This window comes from Anneissia japonica, unplaced genomic scaffold (assembly GCF_011630105.1).
Source record: "Anneissia japonica isolate Jap-2015-1 unplaced genomic scaffold, ASM1163010v1 scaffold287715_len1027211_cov185, whole genome shotgun sequence".
Classification (NCBI taxonomy): domain Eukaryota; kingdom Metazoa; phylum Echinodermata; class Crinoidea; order Comatulida; family Comatulidae; genus Anneissia; species Anneissia japonica.
The window spans coordinates 507,469-524,985 of record NW_022724789.1 but is presented as its reverse complement, the minus strand read 5'-3'; the positions used below and the strand labels follow the sequence as shown (position 1 = coordinate 524,985).

The 17,517-nt window shown below is 33.2% G+C and overlaps 2 protein-coding genes across 2 annotated transcripts in view; one reads left to right on the top strand and one right to left on the bottom strand.

Annotated features, from left to right (window-relative positions):
- Window positions 1-992: 992 nt before the first annotated feature.
- LOC117112591 (coiled-coil domain-containing protein 42 homolog) lies at window positions 993-7,564 on the bottom strand (the record flags this gene model as incomplete). Its single annotated transcript, XM_033255689.1, is given in 7 exon segments — window positions 993-1,302; window positions 2,466-2,550; window positions 3,833-3,901; window positions 5,510-5,673; window positions 6,255-6,512; window positions 7,042-7,146; window positions 7,459-7,564. Coding segments are annotated over 7 exon segments (880 nt in total), but the record flags the coding sequence as incomplete, so codon positions are not given.
- A 2,095-nt stretch (window positions 7,565-9,659) lies between these two features.
- The window catches only part of LOC117112588 (SEC14-like protein 2), a 10,629-nt gene continuing 2,771 nt past the window's right edge, over window positions 9,660-17,517 (top strand). Inside the window, exons 1-7 of the mRNA XM_033255686.1 lie at window positions 9,660-9,797; window positions 13,808-13,877; window positions 14,412-14,455; window positions 14,831-14,890; window positions 15,746-15,934; window positions 16,577-16,733; window positions 17,341-17,424. Coding sequence (XP_033111577.1) covers window positions 9,714-9,797; window positions 13,808-13,877; window positions 14,412-14,455; window positions 14,831-14,890; window positions 15,746-15,934; window positions 16,577-16,733; window positions 17,341-17,424 — 688 coding nt within the window. The 5' untranslated portion in view covers window positions 9,660-9,713. The remainder of the gene's footprint in view (window positions 9,798-13,807; window positions 13,878-14,411; window positions 14,456-14,830; window positions 14,891-15,745; window positions 15,935-16,576; window positions 16,734-17,340; window positions 17,425-17,517) is intronic.

Below are 17,517 nucleotides of genomic sequence, written 5' to 3'. Positions count from 1 at the left end.
TAAATTCACTCATAATCTCGACTAATCTGCTCAATAAGTCAACTGCAGCTACATTCAATAACGATCCATTAGTTTATCCCTTGCTATCATTTAAAAGCCTACGAGCACGTACTTTAATGTTGTCGAATCGATACTGATTATGAAATGTTGAAGGAGAGTATGCGATGCTAGCTCTTTTCAGTTTTCAGTCAATTGGACAAATTAGAATGGAGAGATCAAGACGACGAAAATTTGATGTAAATCTGTGACATCATCAACGCTGCAATAGTTTCTTCAAATATCCAAGACGTAAAAATAGTTGAAAAGGTTAATTAATTATTATAATAATGTTTGGATTAATTTACGAATGAATCAATGTAAGTAAATGAAACTTGGTTAACTACTCAGAGAATCGATACACAGTGGTGAGTGATTCATGATTGTCATTAGGACGTGTTATACGAGCGGGAGAAAATGTGACACCCTTACACATCATTATAATGTTCGAACTAAACTCTATGCATATCGTTATTATGCCAACCAAAGGTAGTGAGATTTGGTGCATTGAATTAAATATAGTCTGTTCATTTCTTTTAAGACAGTTGCATTATCGTTAAGGCTTTCGAGTATTTTAAAACTTTTTAATGGGAAAGCGTTATTTACTAGAAAGCTTTTATATAAATGTTGGAATGATTGAATAATTGATTATTTGATTGATTGATTACTTGATTGAATGATTGTGTGATTGATTGATCGATTGATTATTTAATTGATTTATTGATTGGTTGTTTGATTGATTGATTGAATGAGGGTTTGTTGATTGATTGATTGATTGAGTGATTATTTCACTGATTGGTTGATTGATTAATTAGTAAAGGAGCACCACATACATTTTAAGCTGTATTAATATGTTGTTGCACAGAAATTATTTTTTTAAATATATGGCCACAGGTATTTACTGTCTCACTGATACACTATTACCAGTCCTATCTTATCAACAGAGTAATGACATCATCATGATAACAATAATAATTATTTTATTTTTTCAACAAGATATGATATGATTGAAATATATTTACAATCAGGTGAACTGTACAAAATAAATCTCCGAAATTGTGGCAAAATTGACAAAAATACTATTAAACCACATCATATGTAAAATGTTTAATGCGAGGGGAGCTATAATACTATGAGTGAATCTTAAAATGAGACTAGGAGGGAGTGGTACATCTAAGACGATGTGGCCCCGACAGATGTGCCAACAGCTTCTGCTCGTTTTATTTCTGTGGTGATCTGCGTTAAGTCCATTATAAAGGTTTGAATCTGTAATTTAAAAAAATCAAATATCATATCGCATAAATATCATATATCATATTATTTATTTCGCTTTTACAAAAAATTCAATGAGGCAGAATTACGTATATAAAAGAATAAAAATAAATAAAAAGTATGTACACCTTGGCTTACGACATAGATATATAGTCGTAAAGAATATAGAATCACATCACAACGTTTTGAAAAATATGAATCGCGTTATTTTTTAATGCCCATCAGCTTCTTAAGTACAAGGATGAAGTTGTTATGCTTGTAACAGCATGAAATGAGTGAATACATATGATTTAAGTGAAGGGTTGTTTTATTATCTTTTAAAATACCATTAGTAATGGAATCTGAAACAAGCTAAAGAAGAGGAATAATGTATATTATTATATATTAAGACTTGTTTATTGAATAAACCTTTGTTGATCCACCACCAACGAACGAAACAAAACATGCTATTCCAGGCATGACAGAGAAATCCATAACATATTTTCTTAGAATAACAGCGGAAGAATTATATGGGTTTTTTTTTTACTATACCACTTATGTCTTTTTAAAATTTGCTTATGATTTTTTATGGAGAATTTTTCAAGATTCATGGAGTCAAAAAAAACTTCAGTCAGAATCCAAAGGAAAAAAAATTGTTCATATGTAATGTTGTACAGCTGATTTTTCTAAGAGGCAAAAAGCATATTTGATGAAAAACTTGGGAACGGTTAATGAGATACAGATTTTTGAATATTTAAAACCTGGGGGAAAAGGCAGAAGGAAGGGTGGTTACGCCCCTCCCCCTCCCAGTTCTTAAATATTCAAAAATCTGTATCTCATTAACCATTCCCGAGTTCCCACTATTTCATCTTCCAGTAGTTTTTTCTTGATACCTTTTCTTTACAAAGTATTACCAACACATATAATGGATAAAATAAAAAAATAAAAATAAAATAAAATAATTTAAAAATATGAAAAAAAAAAAAATAATGAAAATGAAAAAGTGCAGAACAAAAACATGCACATACTGGTGCACTTAAAATTTAAAACCTATTAATGCATATTTACATGCCACCCTGTTATGGGTAGCAAGTGATAGAAAAAGTTACAGTTGAAGGACAAGAAGACATTAAATTTGATGTGAACACCTAATGTAACCTATAAAATGCTGCACATACCTTACTTAGCTGCTCCTCCGTCAGGTCTGTGGAGCCTGATTGCTTCTGATGTCTATTAACAAGTTGGAAAAGGTTGTGCGTTGCCCTGGAGGATAATAAACAGCTTGCTTTAAACCACTTAACAAAGCTAACTAAAATGAAGATAGCATTAAACTGTCATTCTTCTCAAATTGCATTTACTGCAGAATTGAGAGAATTGACTTGCAGCCTCTAACGCACTTTTATTACATGCAGATTTTATTTAAATCAGATGAAATAATACTGTTTGAAAAAAAAACAAGACAAAACATAATCTATATACCTTTTAAAACATAATTACTAAACAACATTCAGACAGCAGTATCAGCAGCATTATCAGCCGTAGAAGTAGTAGTAAGTACCAGGGGCCCCAGGATTTTCCCAATGGGGGTCGGATATCCCCAACAAGAGCAAGTATGCATGGTCGGACATTGCTCAAAATGTTTTGAAAGTTGTTCAGCCCGAAAAATGTGACAATTTAGTGGTTATAAAATCTTATTTAGTTGATTTGAGTCTACTTGTAGAAAATACATATAAATTTTTCTTCTACCTGACAAGTTTTGGTTTTTCTCCCCAAAAAGGGGGGGGGGGCAGCTCTCCTTGAAGCAATAGCAGCATAGTATTAATAGTTGCTGTTGTTGTAGCAGTTCAGTACGCCACATATTATTAGTGAAAGGGTGTGAGAGAAGTATCAGTAAATTAGCAGTATTCTTTATCTATATAGAGATGGACAAGTTATATTATTCTGTCCATTACATAAACAGACGAATAGAATACAAATTTTCACAAAAGTATGGCTGTGTCACGAAAAGGTCACTATATGATTCAACACATTGATAAATAACAGCCTTGGGACTGGGATTCGGCTTGTAAATGCAGCAGATTTCAAAACATAAATTACTCAAAATACGGAAATTACCAGAGGGGACAAGAATGCAATGAATATGAGCACTCCTGTTTACTATTCAACCTAATTTTACTTGCTAGTCTCTGATACGCTGCCTTTCTATTCTTCATAAGTGTGTAGCCTCAGGTTTAGTGTTTCAAAATTTATATAATTGGACTCTCGCTAACACAGTATACAACATACATACACAGCACATAATACAGTATGTCGATATACACATACTGTATCCATTTATATACATACTGTACATTCACAGGTCTCTGTCTAATTAAATCCTGCAATTAAAGACTACCTCCAATTAAAGACCACATGTCTGTGATCCTAAATTCATTAATGTCTTCTCTTGTTCTAGTCTAGTTAGAGAACAAAGACTCTGGAAACCCGGTCCCCGGAAGTGGTCTTTAATTGGAGGGAGACATCACTGAGGAAATCAGTAGCTTACATTTTGATTCTGCCGAGCAGTAATGTTTTCTTTGCTGCTGTGTTCTTTATATGAGTCCAAACCGATTCCCTTTAAAAAAAAAAAAAAGCATGACAATAAAATATCACATTAAAGAAATATACTGAGTGTGATGAACTAATAGACTTAAAGCAATAAAATTTCTATTGCTTAGGTTTGGATGTTAACAGGAAAATATTTCCATCACCATTTAAAACCTGTGATGAACTATTAAACTTGAACAATAACATAAAATATTTTAATTGCTTTGTGTGCTATATTCAAGTTATTTTTTTTATTTTTTTTATTTATTACGGTATAAAATTTACAAAATCGATAGCACAAGTCTAAAACTGTTTGTATTTCAATGAAATGATTAAAAAAATGATGCACATTAAAATAATCTCTCAATCACAAAAAAATTAAATTAAAAAACAACAACTCATTTACCATAGCTATACAAAATTTACTAAATACAATCAATTATATTACTTACAATATTAATATTAATAAAAAATAAATATAAATATATAAAAAGTTCCACATTAAAAAACAGACACAGTTAGCAATATTAATTTTACGAGAAAAAAATAACAGGTCTAACAACAGATGACTACAACTCCAAGCGAAAAATTAAACAAGAATTGAATTTGAAGATTTATGGAATTCTATTAAAACTTTTAATGGAAAATTTTTGTTGTGGCAAATTAAACACATTGCTATTTTGTTGAGGCAACACACTGAAACTATAAAATCACTTTTTGAAACACTGTTTGATAGCTACATAATTTTTCTCCATGCTTTTATCAGGTAAGCAATTTAAATACTGTTAAAAGTTATTAAGCCTTTTTATTGAAAATATTTTAAAAAAGTAACTTTTTCCTCACCAATTAAAAGATGCAAAAATAATAATTCTTTGTGTAAATATATTACATATATTATATATTCCATTGTTTTATTACTCACTAAACCTATATACCTGTGCTCCGCACCGTGTCGGATGAGTGGGGAACGGTGGTGATGTATATTGTTGAATGTTATGGGAAGTCGTTAGCATGTCATTATTTTTCTAAATGAAGTCTTTGTAGATAATGTCTTTGTATGAGTGCTGTCTCTTATACACATCTAGATGTGTATAAGAGACAGCATACATATTATCAATATATCGTATGTGTCTGTTCAATTCCTGTGTTTATGTTATAAGCACTGCCTTAGACCTTGTTGCCAGAGACACTTCTTACTAATACACCCTGCAGGTAAGAGACAGGTTACGTCTCTGCCATAATAAAACATTTATAAGCAGCCATTTAAAGTTAGAGCTAATCTATAAAACATGTCAGTAAGTGAAGAAGAAAATACACTGCATCATTTACGAAAGTAGGACTGAAATACAGGTATTTTATTCTCCATGTTCATTTTTTTTATAAATGTAATGAGTAATAGATTCCTAGAAAATATAATTTGATTGATTCCGTTAAAATTTAAAAAGTCAAAAACAATTTCTTATATATTTAATTGAAAATATATTTTAACAGTTAAATGTAATTGTCATTTAAAATAATAATAATTATTATTATTATGAAGCAAGTGAAAATTCAGAGAGTACATAATTGAATTAAATATTGTGTTTTGTCTCCCTCTAGAGTTCAGTAGAACAGTCAAGCAAGGATTCCTACCTACCATTTGACTGCTTCTCCTTGGGCTGTGTCTAGGCGAGTCTGCAGTGTGGCCAGCTGGTTATTGTAGCTTAGAATCTCGTTGTTTTTCTCTTCTGTAAACTTCATCAGCTCAGCCCTATGACCATCTACTGAGTCTTGAGATCTACTTGCTTTGTCCATTAAATCCTAACAGGTGGAAAAATCAGTTGGTAATTTTTTTTAAAAACCAAAACAATACTTTTACAGCTGTACTGACATAAGCAACATAATTTATTATAAATATGAAATATACAATAACTTGGAGTTCGAGTGATGTAAATAGGATTTCAAAAAGAGGGAGGGGTACCGAGCAGTATGATTATGTCATATGTAACCCATATGGACACATCACCAGTACTGTATGATGCCACATAAAATTTTGATTGACCATCCACACAAACTATAGAACATTCTTTCAGTTTTTATTGGTAAAAAGGGAATTCCATAAGCATAAGCCAACACCTCCTCCCAATACAAAAGCATATACCCAAGGCACCACAACTGGAGAACTACATTTCATGTGTAAAATACATCATTTACAATGCTGAATCAAGTACCATAGGTCGTGTAACATTGAAAAAATGTCAAACCTATTAAACCTGACATATCATTAAAAAGCTCTACTAGGCAAATGATATCACTTTGTAAATTAAGCCTTAAATGCACAATACATGAAACAAAATCTGTAGTGTAACATTTAAGATAATTACTCAATATATAGAACCTACTTTATGTGTTGCTACTAATGTTTCATATCTGGCTATCACGTCCCTGGATTCTTGAAATTCCTCTGCAGATTCTAAAACGCGATCCAGGAATGTATTAAACACCCTTCTTTTGTCCAGTTTCTTCAGGAATTTATCTCGCTGTTTCTCTAGCTCTTTTTTCTCCTCTAAAAGCCTCACGATTTCTTTGTCTTTAGTTTTCTTAAGGTCCTTTTCATCCAGGGCTTTCTTTACTGCTCTTGCTCTCTTGGAATCATTTTCCTGACAAGATAAGATTAGAATTTAAGAAATTATAACCACGTATAAAGGGTTTTATGTGCTTTTTATCTATCTGCTGACTGTCTGTGGCAGTCTGAGTGGATTAAAAGAGATCTGATGTGTCTGGCTTTACAATGGACATAAGAAATCATCAAAAACACAATTTGTTTGATCAGATGTCTGAAACAAGCATCATGCTTGCAGGCAAACACTTCATCGCACTCATCACAAACACAATGAAAGTAAATTGTGTCAGTTTGCAAAAAAAACCAAAAAAACCGTGTTAAAATAAGCATGTATTGGTTGTCAATTTTGTGTTCTACTACACAAAAAGTCTGTATTGGCAACAGCACAATCTGCTTTCATAGTGTTAGTTTCGTGAAGTGAGCGAAGACCTGGTTTCGGCCAAAAAATTCAGAAATAAATGTCAAAAAAAATAATGAATAAAAAATTTTGGTATGTTATTGGTACATCTTGGATATATTTACCCATCATTAAAGTATAGAATTAATTGTTTTTGCTGAATACTTACTTTGAGGAATTTATCAAACTTGAGTAATGATTCCTTTAACTGGTACTCCTTCCTTTCTAGCTCCTCCCTTCGCTGCTGCAAACTCTCCATCTTCATCTGGAACTCCTGCATATTCATAATAAATTATGCTTAAATTTCACAAATACTATATTTATTATATAAAACTCATACCTAGACAAATATGCGTACACACATTAAAAAAACAATTATGTATTATTAGAAATCAGCATATTCAGGTCACTTAAATTAATGGATATTTTTTGGCAGTGGCTATTTTTACACCAGTCTTAAACAAATTTCCTAAATCTGAATTAGATGTTATTGTCCTAACTCAATCCATATATAAAATAACATCATCAGCATTAAGACTTGTATAACAATAGCTACTCTCTATTTATAGATTTTTTTCAAACTTGCCTCTTTCTGTGCAGCTAAAGCCTGTTCGACCTCTGACATTTCTCGCCTTTTCTCAAGTAAGCGAGTTGCAGGAGTCAGATGATCATCTTCCCTCTCTGGCATTTTTCTATATTATAAAAAATGGAAACAAGGAATTTATGATACAAGCAATAATACTTTAATCATATTGTATTTTGTTTCTATCAAATTTAGCAAACAATATTAACACTCATTTTACAATGCATTACTAGGCTAGGCCTAGGAAAAAAAAGTGGTGCACTGCTATTCAGTCAACAAAGCCTAGACTTTTTTGTAACATTCAACACCTCAAAAATGTCCAGAGTCACACTGCTACTGCCACACTTAGGAATGTGAAATGGGCATCAACTCTGATAATTCACAAAATTCTTGGTGGCCTGAGATTATACTTGCTAGACTACACTGCACCAAAAATGGATACTCGGATGAGTATACAAGCAACAATTATACATTCTTCAGACAAGGACGATGCATTATATGCAAACTCTTTTTAACCCCACATCACCTGAAGATTGGAATCACCCTTGGCATGAATACCCTGCCAGACATTCTCCATTTTTCTGTCTCCCTCATCAATATTCATGGGTCACCAGCAATAGAAATACAAAATCTTTTGCCTAAAAATCTCTGGTGCGTCCCACGTCCCCGGTTGGGGTACTGTTCTGCTTTCTGGGATCTCCAGCATGAGGCTAACAAGAAAAAACTAGAGAGAGTCCAAAACAGAGCAGAGAGATTTATAGCTAGAGATCACAACTGGGATTCAAGCATCACAAAAATACTCAATGACCTGGGCTGGGAAACCTTACATGAAAGAAGAACCAAATGTGGCAAAGACAAGCCAAACCAGTCACTCGTCGCAAATCGTGTTTCAGAGAAAATGGCCAAAACATGCTGGAATGTCAAATTTTTTAAAATCTATTTTATTGCACTAAACTAATCTTTACATATCTATATATCATTCTATGCTGTTATTTTCCCCATTTTCAATGTTAAAACAACACTTTTTAAGGATTTGATGATAGTTTCTGCATGAGAAATGCCTGAAATCATAAACTTTGAAGGCTGATTTCTCATATATTGTTTATAAGAGACAGCCATCGGGTAATTTCTGGCGCTGCCACTGTGCAGGAACTTATTTCTCTTCATAAAGATTTCATCAGTTCACCATCAGTTTGAGTGAAGGTAAAGCTCGGTGGATTGTCGTGTGCTCCAATTTGCAGTTCCTGAATTAGAGGTACACAAAAACACCTAGAAAATGTAATATTTCTCAGACACCACGATTGATGTATTTCACCTCAGTTTATCAATATTTAAAGGTAAAATCTTTAATGTAGAATTTACATAGTTTCTTATTTGTATATTTTATTGATGTTTTAATGTTTCTTTTATAGTAACGTATTTTAACATATTCATTTTATATAAGATATCCATTGGCCTTTGGCTGTTGGATGTATCATGAAATAAAGAATAAAGAATATAATTATGGCCAAAATGTTGTCTTTTCCATAGGATACAAAGCGCTCATAGAAAATGCACGTGAATAATTGTTATATTAGTATTAAATTAGAAACGTGTGTTTAAAATAATGTTTTACCAACCGATGTCGGGACAGCGTCTGTCAGAAATATTATCGAAAACCGTTCAATCACCGCACCAAAAATAGCCCGAAGAAACGGACAAAATTAATTATCAGCTTCGCTTGATTAAAATGTATTTTCGAAAGATGTAAACGAAAATCATCCTTTAATATTTAGCAGGAGTCATTCAGGTCACCATGTCATCTAGACAAAAGAAACTTAACGTTAAGTTGCAATGTAATTCAAGATTACCATAAACATTACGGTAACACAGTTTATGACGTAATGAAATGAGGTACACGTTTTATTCAAAATTTAAAATATACATCAATTAATCCAAATTCTCGCAAGAGGGTTGATTGTGATGAAACGATTACTTGGTTTATGCTAACCTATTAAATGGAATGACGTGTTTTAGCCTGATATCTTTTCAAAATGCTCTCTGCCCGAAACACTGTTTCATTTATTGAATGCTAGAAGTGTTTCGTTTTCACCGAATGCAACTAACAACACACTGAAAAAAAAAAAGATAAATTAGAAGGTACCATTAGCTTGTAACTTATCCCGCTGGCTGAGGGCGTAATCATTAATTGTTCTTTGTCGTCATCGACTCGTAATGGTATAGGCCTACACATGTGACATCATCAAATTTGGACACGGATGCAGTGTTCTACTTTCAAAAAAGCAACAATGAGTGGCCGAATAGGAGACCTTACCGTTAAGCAACAGAAAATACTAAATGAGGTAAGGTTATAATCGTATGATACCGGAAATTATTTTTGTCAATATCAAAATTTAATGATAAAAATGATGACTACTTTTATAGATGGTAAAGGCCTATAATTGTAAAATTGCTGTTTATGTAACTTTGGCACTGCTCGGACCGACAAGAGCCGTGGTGTGTTTACTAGTTCCTTATTCAAATAATTTGGATTAAAGGGACAATCACACGTTAAACAGTGGATATGTCAGCAAATGTTCTAGTTCATAATTATTCGTGTTAAAACACAGCAATACGTTGTATAGTAAGCGAACACAAGTAATTCAATACTTTGTCTTTTTAACATTTTATTACTTATTATTTCTTTTTACATTTGTATCAATATTAAATTCTTATGTGTCATTTTGTTTTAAGATAACTTTTCCTAATCCAAGTTTCTATAGACCTGTGTTTCACGATTTGTCTTATAACAAACACATGAATCTCTGATAAACCTAGACTTTAGATAATATAGGTAACATCATGAATATTCATGATCCATATATTGACCGAGACTGCAGTAACCAAATGCATGAAACCCTCGAGAGTGATTCAATAGTTTACCCTGCAGGCTCTTTTTGCGCAATTACGCTTTTAAAAATGTGTGATATTGTTGGGCAAAGCAAATGTGTCATGAATCGTGATGCTATGTTTTTTCATAGCGAACTGGTTTGACATACGATAGGCCGGCCTACAGTGAAGAGAGAATCGAGCCGAAATTCTCCATCGTTCACATACATAATGAATACTCTGTTGATGTGTGTATTTTGTTTTGTTCGGGAAAGGGAGGAGCTAATCCTTGAATTTAGGCTAATATTTACTTTTTGGAAAATAAAGCTGTGATTGTTCCTTTAATCTAGATTGAAATAAGAAAGGGACTAGGCCTAAATTTAGGGCCTAGCATGGAGTTACTAACTTCATACTGTATTATTTCCTTTTATCGATAAACCAAAAACTACTGGCAACGGATGCATAGCGTAACAGCCCTCCAGATCGATCATTATTGTCTGTTGGTTATGAGGAGGATACTCATGAAATTCTACGAGGAAATGGTGGACCAAAGCAATAACACACATAAAATAAAATACCAGCGGTAATTTAATATAATTATTGATATCAATGGACTTGAAACATTATGGTATCTCGAATCCTCTTGAAAAAATTGCCATGTGTTTGTCGTTGTTTTATCATGTTAATGAGTCCTTGTGATATAAGAAGTGATCGCCACAAAGGAACAATGTTTTACTTGTATGTATACCTTTTATATAAAGACCAACATGGTTTCTGTTCTTTCTTTTTATTATCTACAGCGAGATTTATGAGAATATGGAATGGATATGAAATTCTTGGACACGTTCAATAGTAAATTAACGCAAATCGTGTCATGTATAACAATCTAATGTAATAAATAAAAGCTTTATTACAGTAGATTGCCATACATCACACGATATTTTTTTTATTGAAAATAAACTGAGATAATGTATTTCTGAATTGTGAAAAAAATGATTTACCGGTAGTTTTTGAAAATAATTTCATGTGGCTTTTAGTGCTTCATTTTTTCTAAAGAACTGGCGTTTTGTGACATCAAACAATTCTTACATTTCTTCTCAGCGCTTCTCTTTTTCTTATTTCTTGTATAATAACGGTGCCGAAGCATTTGGGACCTTTCGTAAACCGACGTGCCAATTTCCTGAGCCGCCGTGCCCAAAATTATTAGTTTCATAGGCATGCGCTAGAAGTTTGCGTCGTAAACGAGATCGAGTTTGTGAAAAGGAGGAACCTATCATCCGAGTTCTATAAAATATGCAAAAACCGATATTGTGATATTTCAAAATGCGGTGCATCATAGGCTAGGGTTATTTTTACCAATAGGCCTAGTTTGATGAATGAAAAAATGCAATATTTGCAGAAGGCATTGCGAATTTTGCGAAGTTAATGACCGCATAAGCCAGCATTTCGATAAATATTTATTTCATTTGAGGCTTAAAAGGTATTAATGTCAATATTTATGTTTAAAGTTAACAAAATTTGACACTGTGTGTGCGCTTGCGTTCGTCTGATGTTTATTATAATTCTCTTGTTTGTTTTTTTTTCCTTTTATAATATTTCCTGTATTTGTATTTTCTTCCATTTTTACCTGATCTGACTCTCTTTAATCTCCGCTTTTCAGTCTCTTAGTATCATTCCAATTCAATAAATTAACTTTTATCCATTTTTAGTATCGTCCTTGTATTCATTCTTTGTTTATATTGGCAAATAAGTTTTTTTTTTTGCACCGATTATTAACACAATATTTTTGTATTTTTTATATTGGTATTTTAACTGTTTCAAAAGGAATGGATACTAAATAAGGAAATAAAAATAAAACTATCTGCTAGGCAGATATCAGTGCAGTGTGCATAATTGCACAATGATTCTGAATACGTTTGAACATTGCATTCATCATGAACGTACAGTATTCAAATTCAGACGCCACACAATTACCATTTAAGTATTACGTGTGTTTTATAATAGACGATTAAATAAATGATTTTTTTGTGTGTGTATGTGTGATTTGTCAGCTGCAGTATATAGACCTGTCATACGGTACTTTGCCTGGTAAGTTCAACCACTTCAAACACTTAGGCCTACTTGTGACAAGAGATCTATCAATGATAAAACAAAGAAAAGGTGTGGACAAAATACGTTTGAACGGCGGGTAAAATATAGATTGACCTAATGGCATTAAACTTTCGTCTTAGTTTGGGCTTCTATCAGAGGGAATAAATCTTTTGTTTGACTTTTTACTTAATGTTAAAAGAGAAGGGATGACCCGGTACGACGGTCACAAAGAGCCAGAGTCCAAAAACGACTACCGGTACTGAATCCATAATGTACCTCTCGGACCTATCAGACTCAGACCTCCCTGCAATAAAAGTACTGGGCCCCGGAACTTGAGTGTTTACACAAAACGTAGACTAAATATGATACATCCTGCAGTTTAAAATAAACATATTGTTTTTATGATTATCATACAAATGAAAATATTATTTGATGGAAGAGGTGTATGGCCTACAGTGGCGTATATAGATATAGGGGTATTGAAATGTTGGGGGGAAGAGGGTGGGGTGAAGATGAGGTGTGAGGGCTCGATGATAAATTGAGGGGAGCTATCTGGCAAAATAATAAGGTGGTATACGGTGTTAATTTAACTACTTTAGCGTATTTTGTTTGCTGGGGGGGGGGAGACTAGGGAAAGCTTTTTTGGAAAGGCATGCACCTCCAGTGCACCCCTAGATACGCCACTGGAGGTGTATACAAATTTGCAAAAACGGTGTGAGGTTTTGCCAGAACCCTCCCCCCCCCAAAAAAAAAAAAACTGCTTGGCTGCAGGCCTGATATTTATCTGTCTCTTATACACATCTGCAAATGTGTCATGAATCGTGATGCTATGTTTTTTCATAGCGAACTGGTTTGACATACGATAGGCCTACAATGAAGAGAGAATCAACTTCTCTTCTCGAGCCGAAATTCTCCATCGTTCAAATACATAATGAATACTCTGTTGATGTGTGTGTATTTTGTTTTGTTCGGGAAAGGGAGGAGCTAATCCTTGAATTTAGGCTAAATATTTACTTTTTGGAAAATAAAGCTGTGATTGTTCCTTTAATCTAGATTGAAATAAGAAAGGGACTAGGCCTAAATTTAGGGCCTAGCATGGAGTTACTAACTTCATACTGTATTATTTCCTTTTATCGATAAACCAAAAACTACTGGCAACGGATGCATAGCGTAACAGCCCTCCAGATCCGTAATATCAAAGTATTACCTGTCTCTTATACACATCTAGATGTGTATAAGAGACAGGCTGCAGGCCTGATATTTATACTGGTACGCATTTTTTTTTAATCAGTAATTTCTATAATATTCGTTTCGTTAGCTTGGAACAAATTTAACATGAATGGTAGCACGGTGATTATTAATGTCCCTATCCACATTTTTTTGTTTTATATAGTTTCGTCAAAACCTTTCGGACGTTCTTTCAGCTGACCACGATGACCATTATCTTTTACGATGGCTAAGAGGTTAAGTACAAGTTTGTTTTCGTATTATAGGCGTATTTGTTATAGTGAATCATCAACATAATCACCTTAACACCATTGGACTCATTAATTCCACCCATATCGATCATTATATTTACTGCGCTGTGTTAAATTCTATTCTCTTGATAATGACAATAAATTAAACATGTATCTGATTCTGATAATTATTGAAATAAATGAATGAATTAATAAATCAATTAATCAATAACTCGATCAATAAATATTTGGCCTATTAAGCACTCGATCAATCAACCAATCAACCCCAATCGATCAATTAACCAATAAAATAACTGATCAATCGATAAATTAATCAAACGATCAATCAGCAATTCAATCGATCAATCAATCAATCAATCAATCGACCAGTCAATCAATCAACTAATAAAATGATCGATCAATCAACTGATCGAACAATTAATAAATCTATCTGTCACAACACCATAATCATCATACTTATTAGCATAAATCAGTTAAATAAGTAAGAATAAAATATGACAATCACATTATCTTCAACAGCTCGCAAGTTCGATCTGTCAAAATCTGAGAAAATGTTAAGAGATGTGAGTAATCATAATATTTAATTTTAGCCGTTTAAGGTACATTTACATGGGATCCGAACCGATTTTCGGACAGCGTTTCCGATACGCTGAAAGCCAGAGTCCCTGCACACTGATCGGATTTTCTGATCGGTTCGGTAAGCTTTCCGATCTGAAAATTCGACGTGAAAGCTCCTTTAATCTCATCTTAAGTTTTCGTTTCCCATGTAACTGTTCGGTGCTATGAATCCAGATAAATGTTGCATGTGAAATGACACCTCCTGGCAACTTTTCGATGTGTAGGCCTAAAATCTCTCCAAAAGCAATGTTGTTTCAGAAAATAATATACAAAATAATCTAAAATGTTATACCCTACTTTTTATTTTCCATTTTCTGCAGCATCTAACGTTCAGGAAACGCATGAATATTGATAAAATTCTTGAATGGACCCCACCAGAGGTAAGTACGATCTAGAAAAATAGGAAACGAAAAATTTCCTGGAGAGCAATGGTCAAAGAATTTAAAATTCCTTCACCAATGCTTTCCAGGTTTAAGAAGATCGAAGAGATTTTCGTAAATAAAAGAACATTTACGTGGGCCTCATACTCATCTGGATTGTTATATCCTTTGTTGTGTACTTTCCAGATTAATTTGAATACTGTATACTTTTATGCTTTTCTGAAATGATAACACTATAACTATATTGTGTAAAAACTGCATAAAAACGACAGCTACAACCTATTTTGTAAGCACATAAAAATACGATTTTTGAGAAAGATACCAACAACAATGTTATTACAAATTAGAATCATTCTCCATCCATAGTAGATAGCTTGAAAATTATCTGTATTGATTCATTTACATGTTGTTATTAAAATGCCATTAATCAAATTACACTTAAATGTGAACGATTAGTTTCCGATCACACAGCCAAGTCTTTGTTGGGAATGATCCGAGTTGAAACGAAGTTTTACTACGCGGTTACACATTAAATACCCAACTCAAATTTAGGCAACATTGATAATCTTTCATTGTAATATTGGACGTGATATATAATAAGCTAATAGACCTTTCCAAAGTGTCAATCAATCTTAACAACTGACCAATCAGAACAAGTCTAGGAATACGCGCATGTCCCACAAACACACGTATTTATTAACTTTTACGCTGTCATTTCGTGGTACATTCAGCAACAGGTATATCCAATGGACGGGGCCTAGCGGAATGTTCCATTACAACCCATTGATAATGGTTTTAAAATTCAATATTCTTAGTTTGTTTTAAGAAAGAATCTCAATAAATATTATTTGTCAGGTTATAACAAAATATATGACGGGAGGAATATGTGGACATCACAAAGGTGGTGGAATTATATGGATAGAGCCGTTCGGAAGGATAGATCCAAAGGGTATAGTTCGCTCCTGCAGTAAGTCGGATTTTGTCAAATACAGGACAAAAATGTGTGAAGAAATATTGAAAGACTTTCGAGAGCAGTCAGAAAAGGTAAAACAAAATATTTGTTATAAAAATTCTTTAATGACAAAGGCAAACACTTCACAACGTAAGAGGCTGGAAAGTTAGTGAAGTTGCCAATAACATTACTAAAAATGTGTATTTGTAAAAAAAAAAAAAAGGTTGTTCATTGGTAAACAAACTTTTACTCAAGGTGTTAATCGAAAACTTCAATCCTTTAATAAATTCTAAATGGATTGTGATATGTTGCCAGCAATATAGTTTATTAAACGTTCATGCAATTTCTTTAGTCTAGTAGGCCTACGATATAACTCGTTGCAATCTCTCGGGAACGTATTGTTATTAACACATGTGTGTACCCACATACACCTACACTTCAATTACATAAATATTTATTTACATAATTATTATGCGATCCCGTAATAATTCGTGATAACGCAAGCCCACCCATACAGTTATATTGACATCATTGTTCAGTACTGTGCAACTCCATTATTCACAATGGTACCATAATCATATTTAATTAGTACGATATATATTCATATACGTATTCATGTATTTTACTCCATGCCTATTATACATGTAAATGAGGGTTATAAAGAGTAAGCACCTAAATAATATTCAGTTTATATTAGATAGGCCTAATACATATATTTTGCCCTTATATTTCAGCTTGGTAAAATTGTTGATGATGTCATCATTATTATTGATCTTGATAAGATTGAGTACCAGCATGTATGGAAGCCATTAGTGGACTGTTACAATGCAGCATTCACAATGTTTGAGCCCAACTACCCAGAGATACTTAAAACATGTTTTGTTCTGAATGGTAAACTATAAATGAATATGTGTATAAAATATCCAACAAATCACGATTCTATCTATTCAAAGTGACCGTCACATCCAAAAAAAATAAAAATAAAAATGGGTCTATCCCACTGATCCCAAAACGCTTTTGAAAGATCAAAAGCCAAGGGTGGCGTCAGAATTTGGCCTACGGGTGGTCTAGTGTCCCAGACCTTGGAGGTGGGGGCGATTTCCTCGACGAGAGCAAAGTTGGCGTGGTCAGGTGTCACTGAAAATGTTTCGAAAGTGGTCCAGGGGCCAGCTCTTACCAACAGGAGGGGCTGCCCTGGTCCCCCGCTAGCCCATCTATCTCTGTCACTAGATGGTACAAACAATTGGACACTGTCAGATTCAATATGAAGGTCCACTATCATTCATGACCTTATAGACAAATAGTACCAGTTTGTACTTAACACTTGTTTCGATATCAAAACTGTTATCAGCAAGCAACATGATCAAAGTCCTCTTATTTATAGTTTACGTAATATCAAAGTATTACTTTTTTTAACAATTAATTGAGTGTATGCTATTAATGATCATAATTACTGTAATAATCCATTATTAATGATGAACATATTTACATTGCACAGCTCCTAGCATGATGTCCGTAGGGTTCAACTTAGTCAAACCATTCCTCAGTGAAGATACAACAAAGAAAGTAAAATTCCTCAAGAGTAAGTTATCCATATGTTTCTTACAGATCTAGTTATTGCTTATTATTATATATGATATTAAATAATATTGTTATAAATCACAGTGTATATACA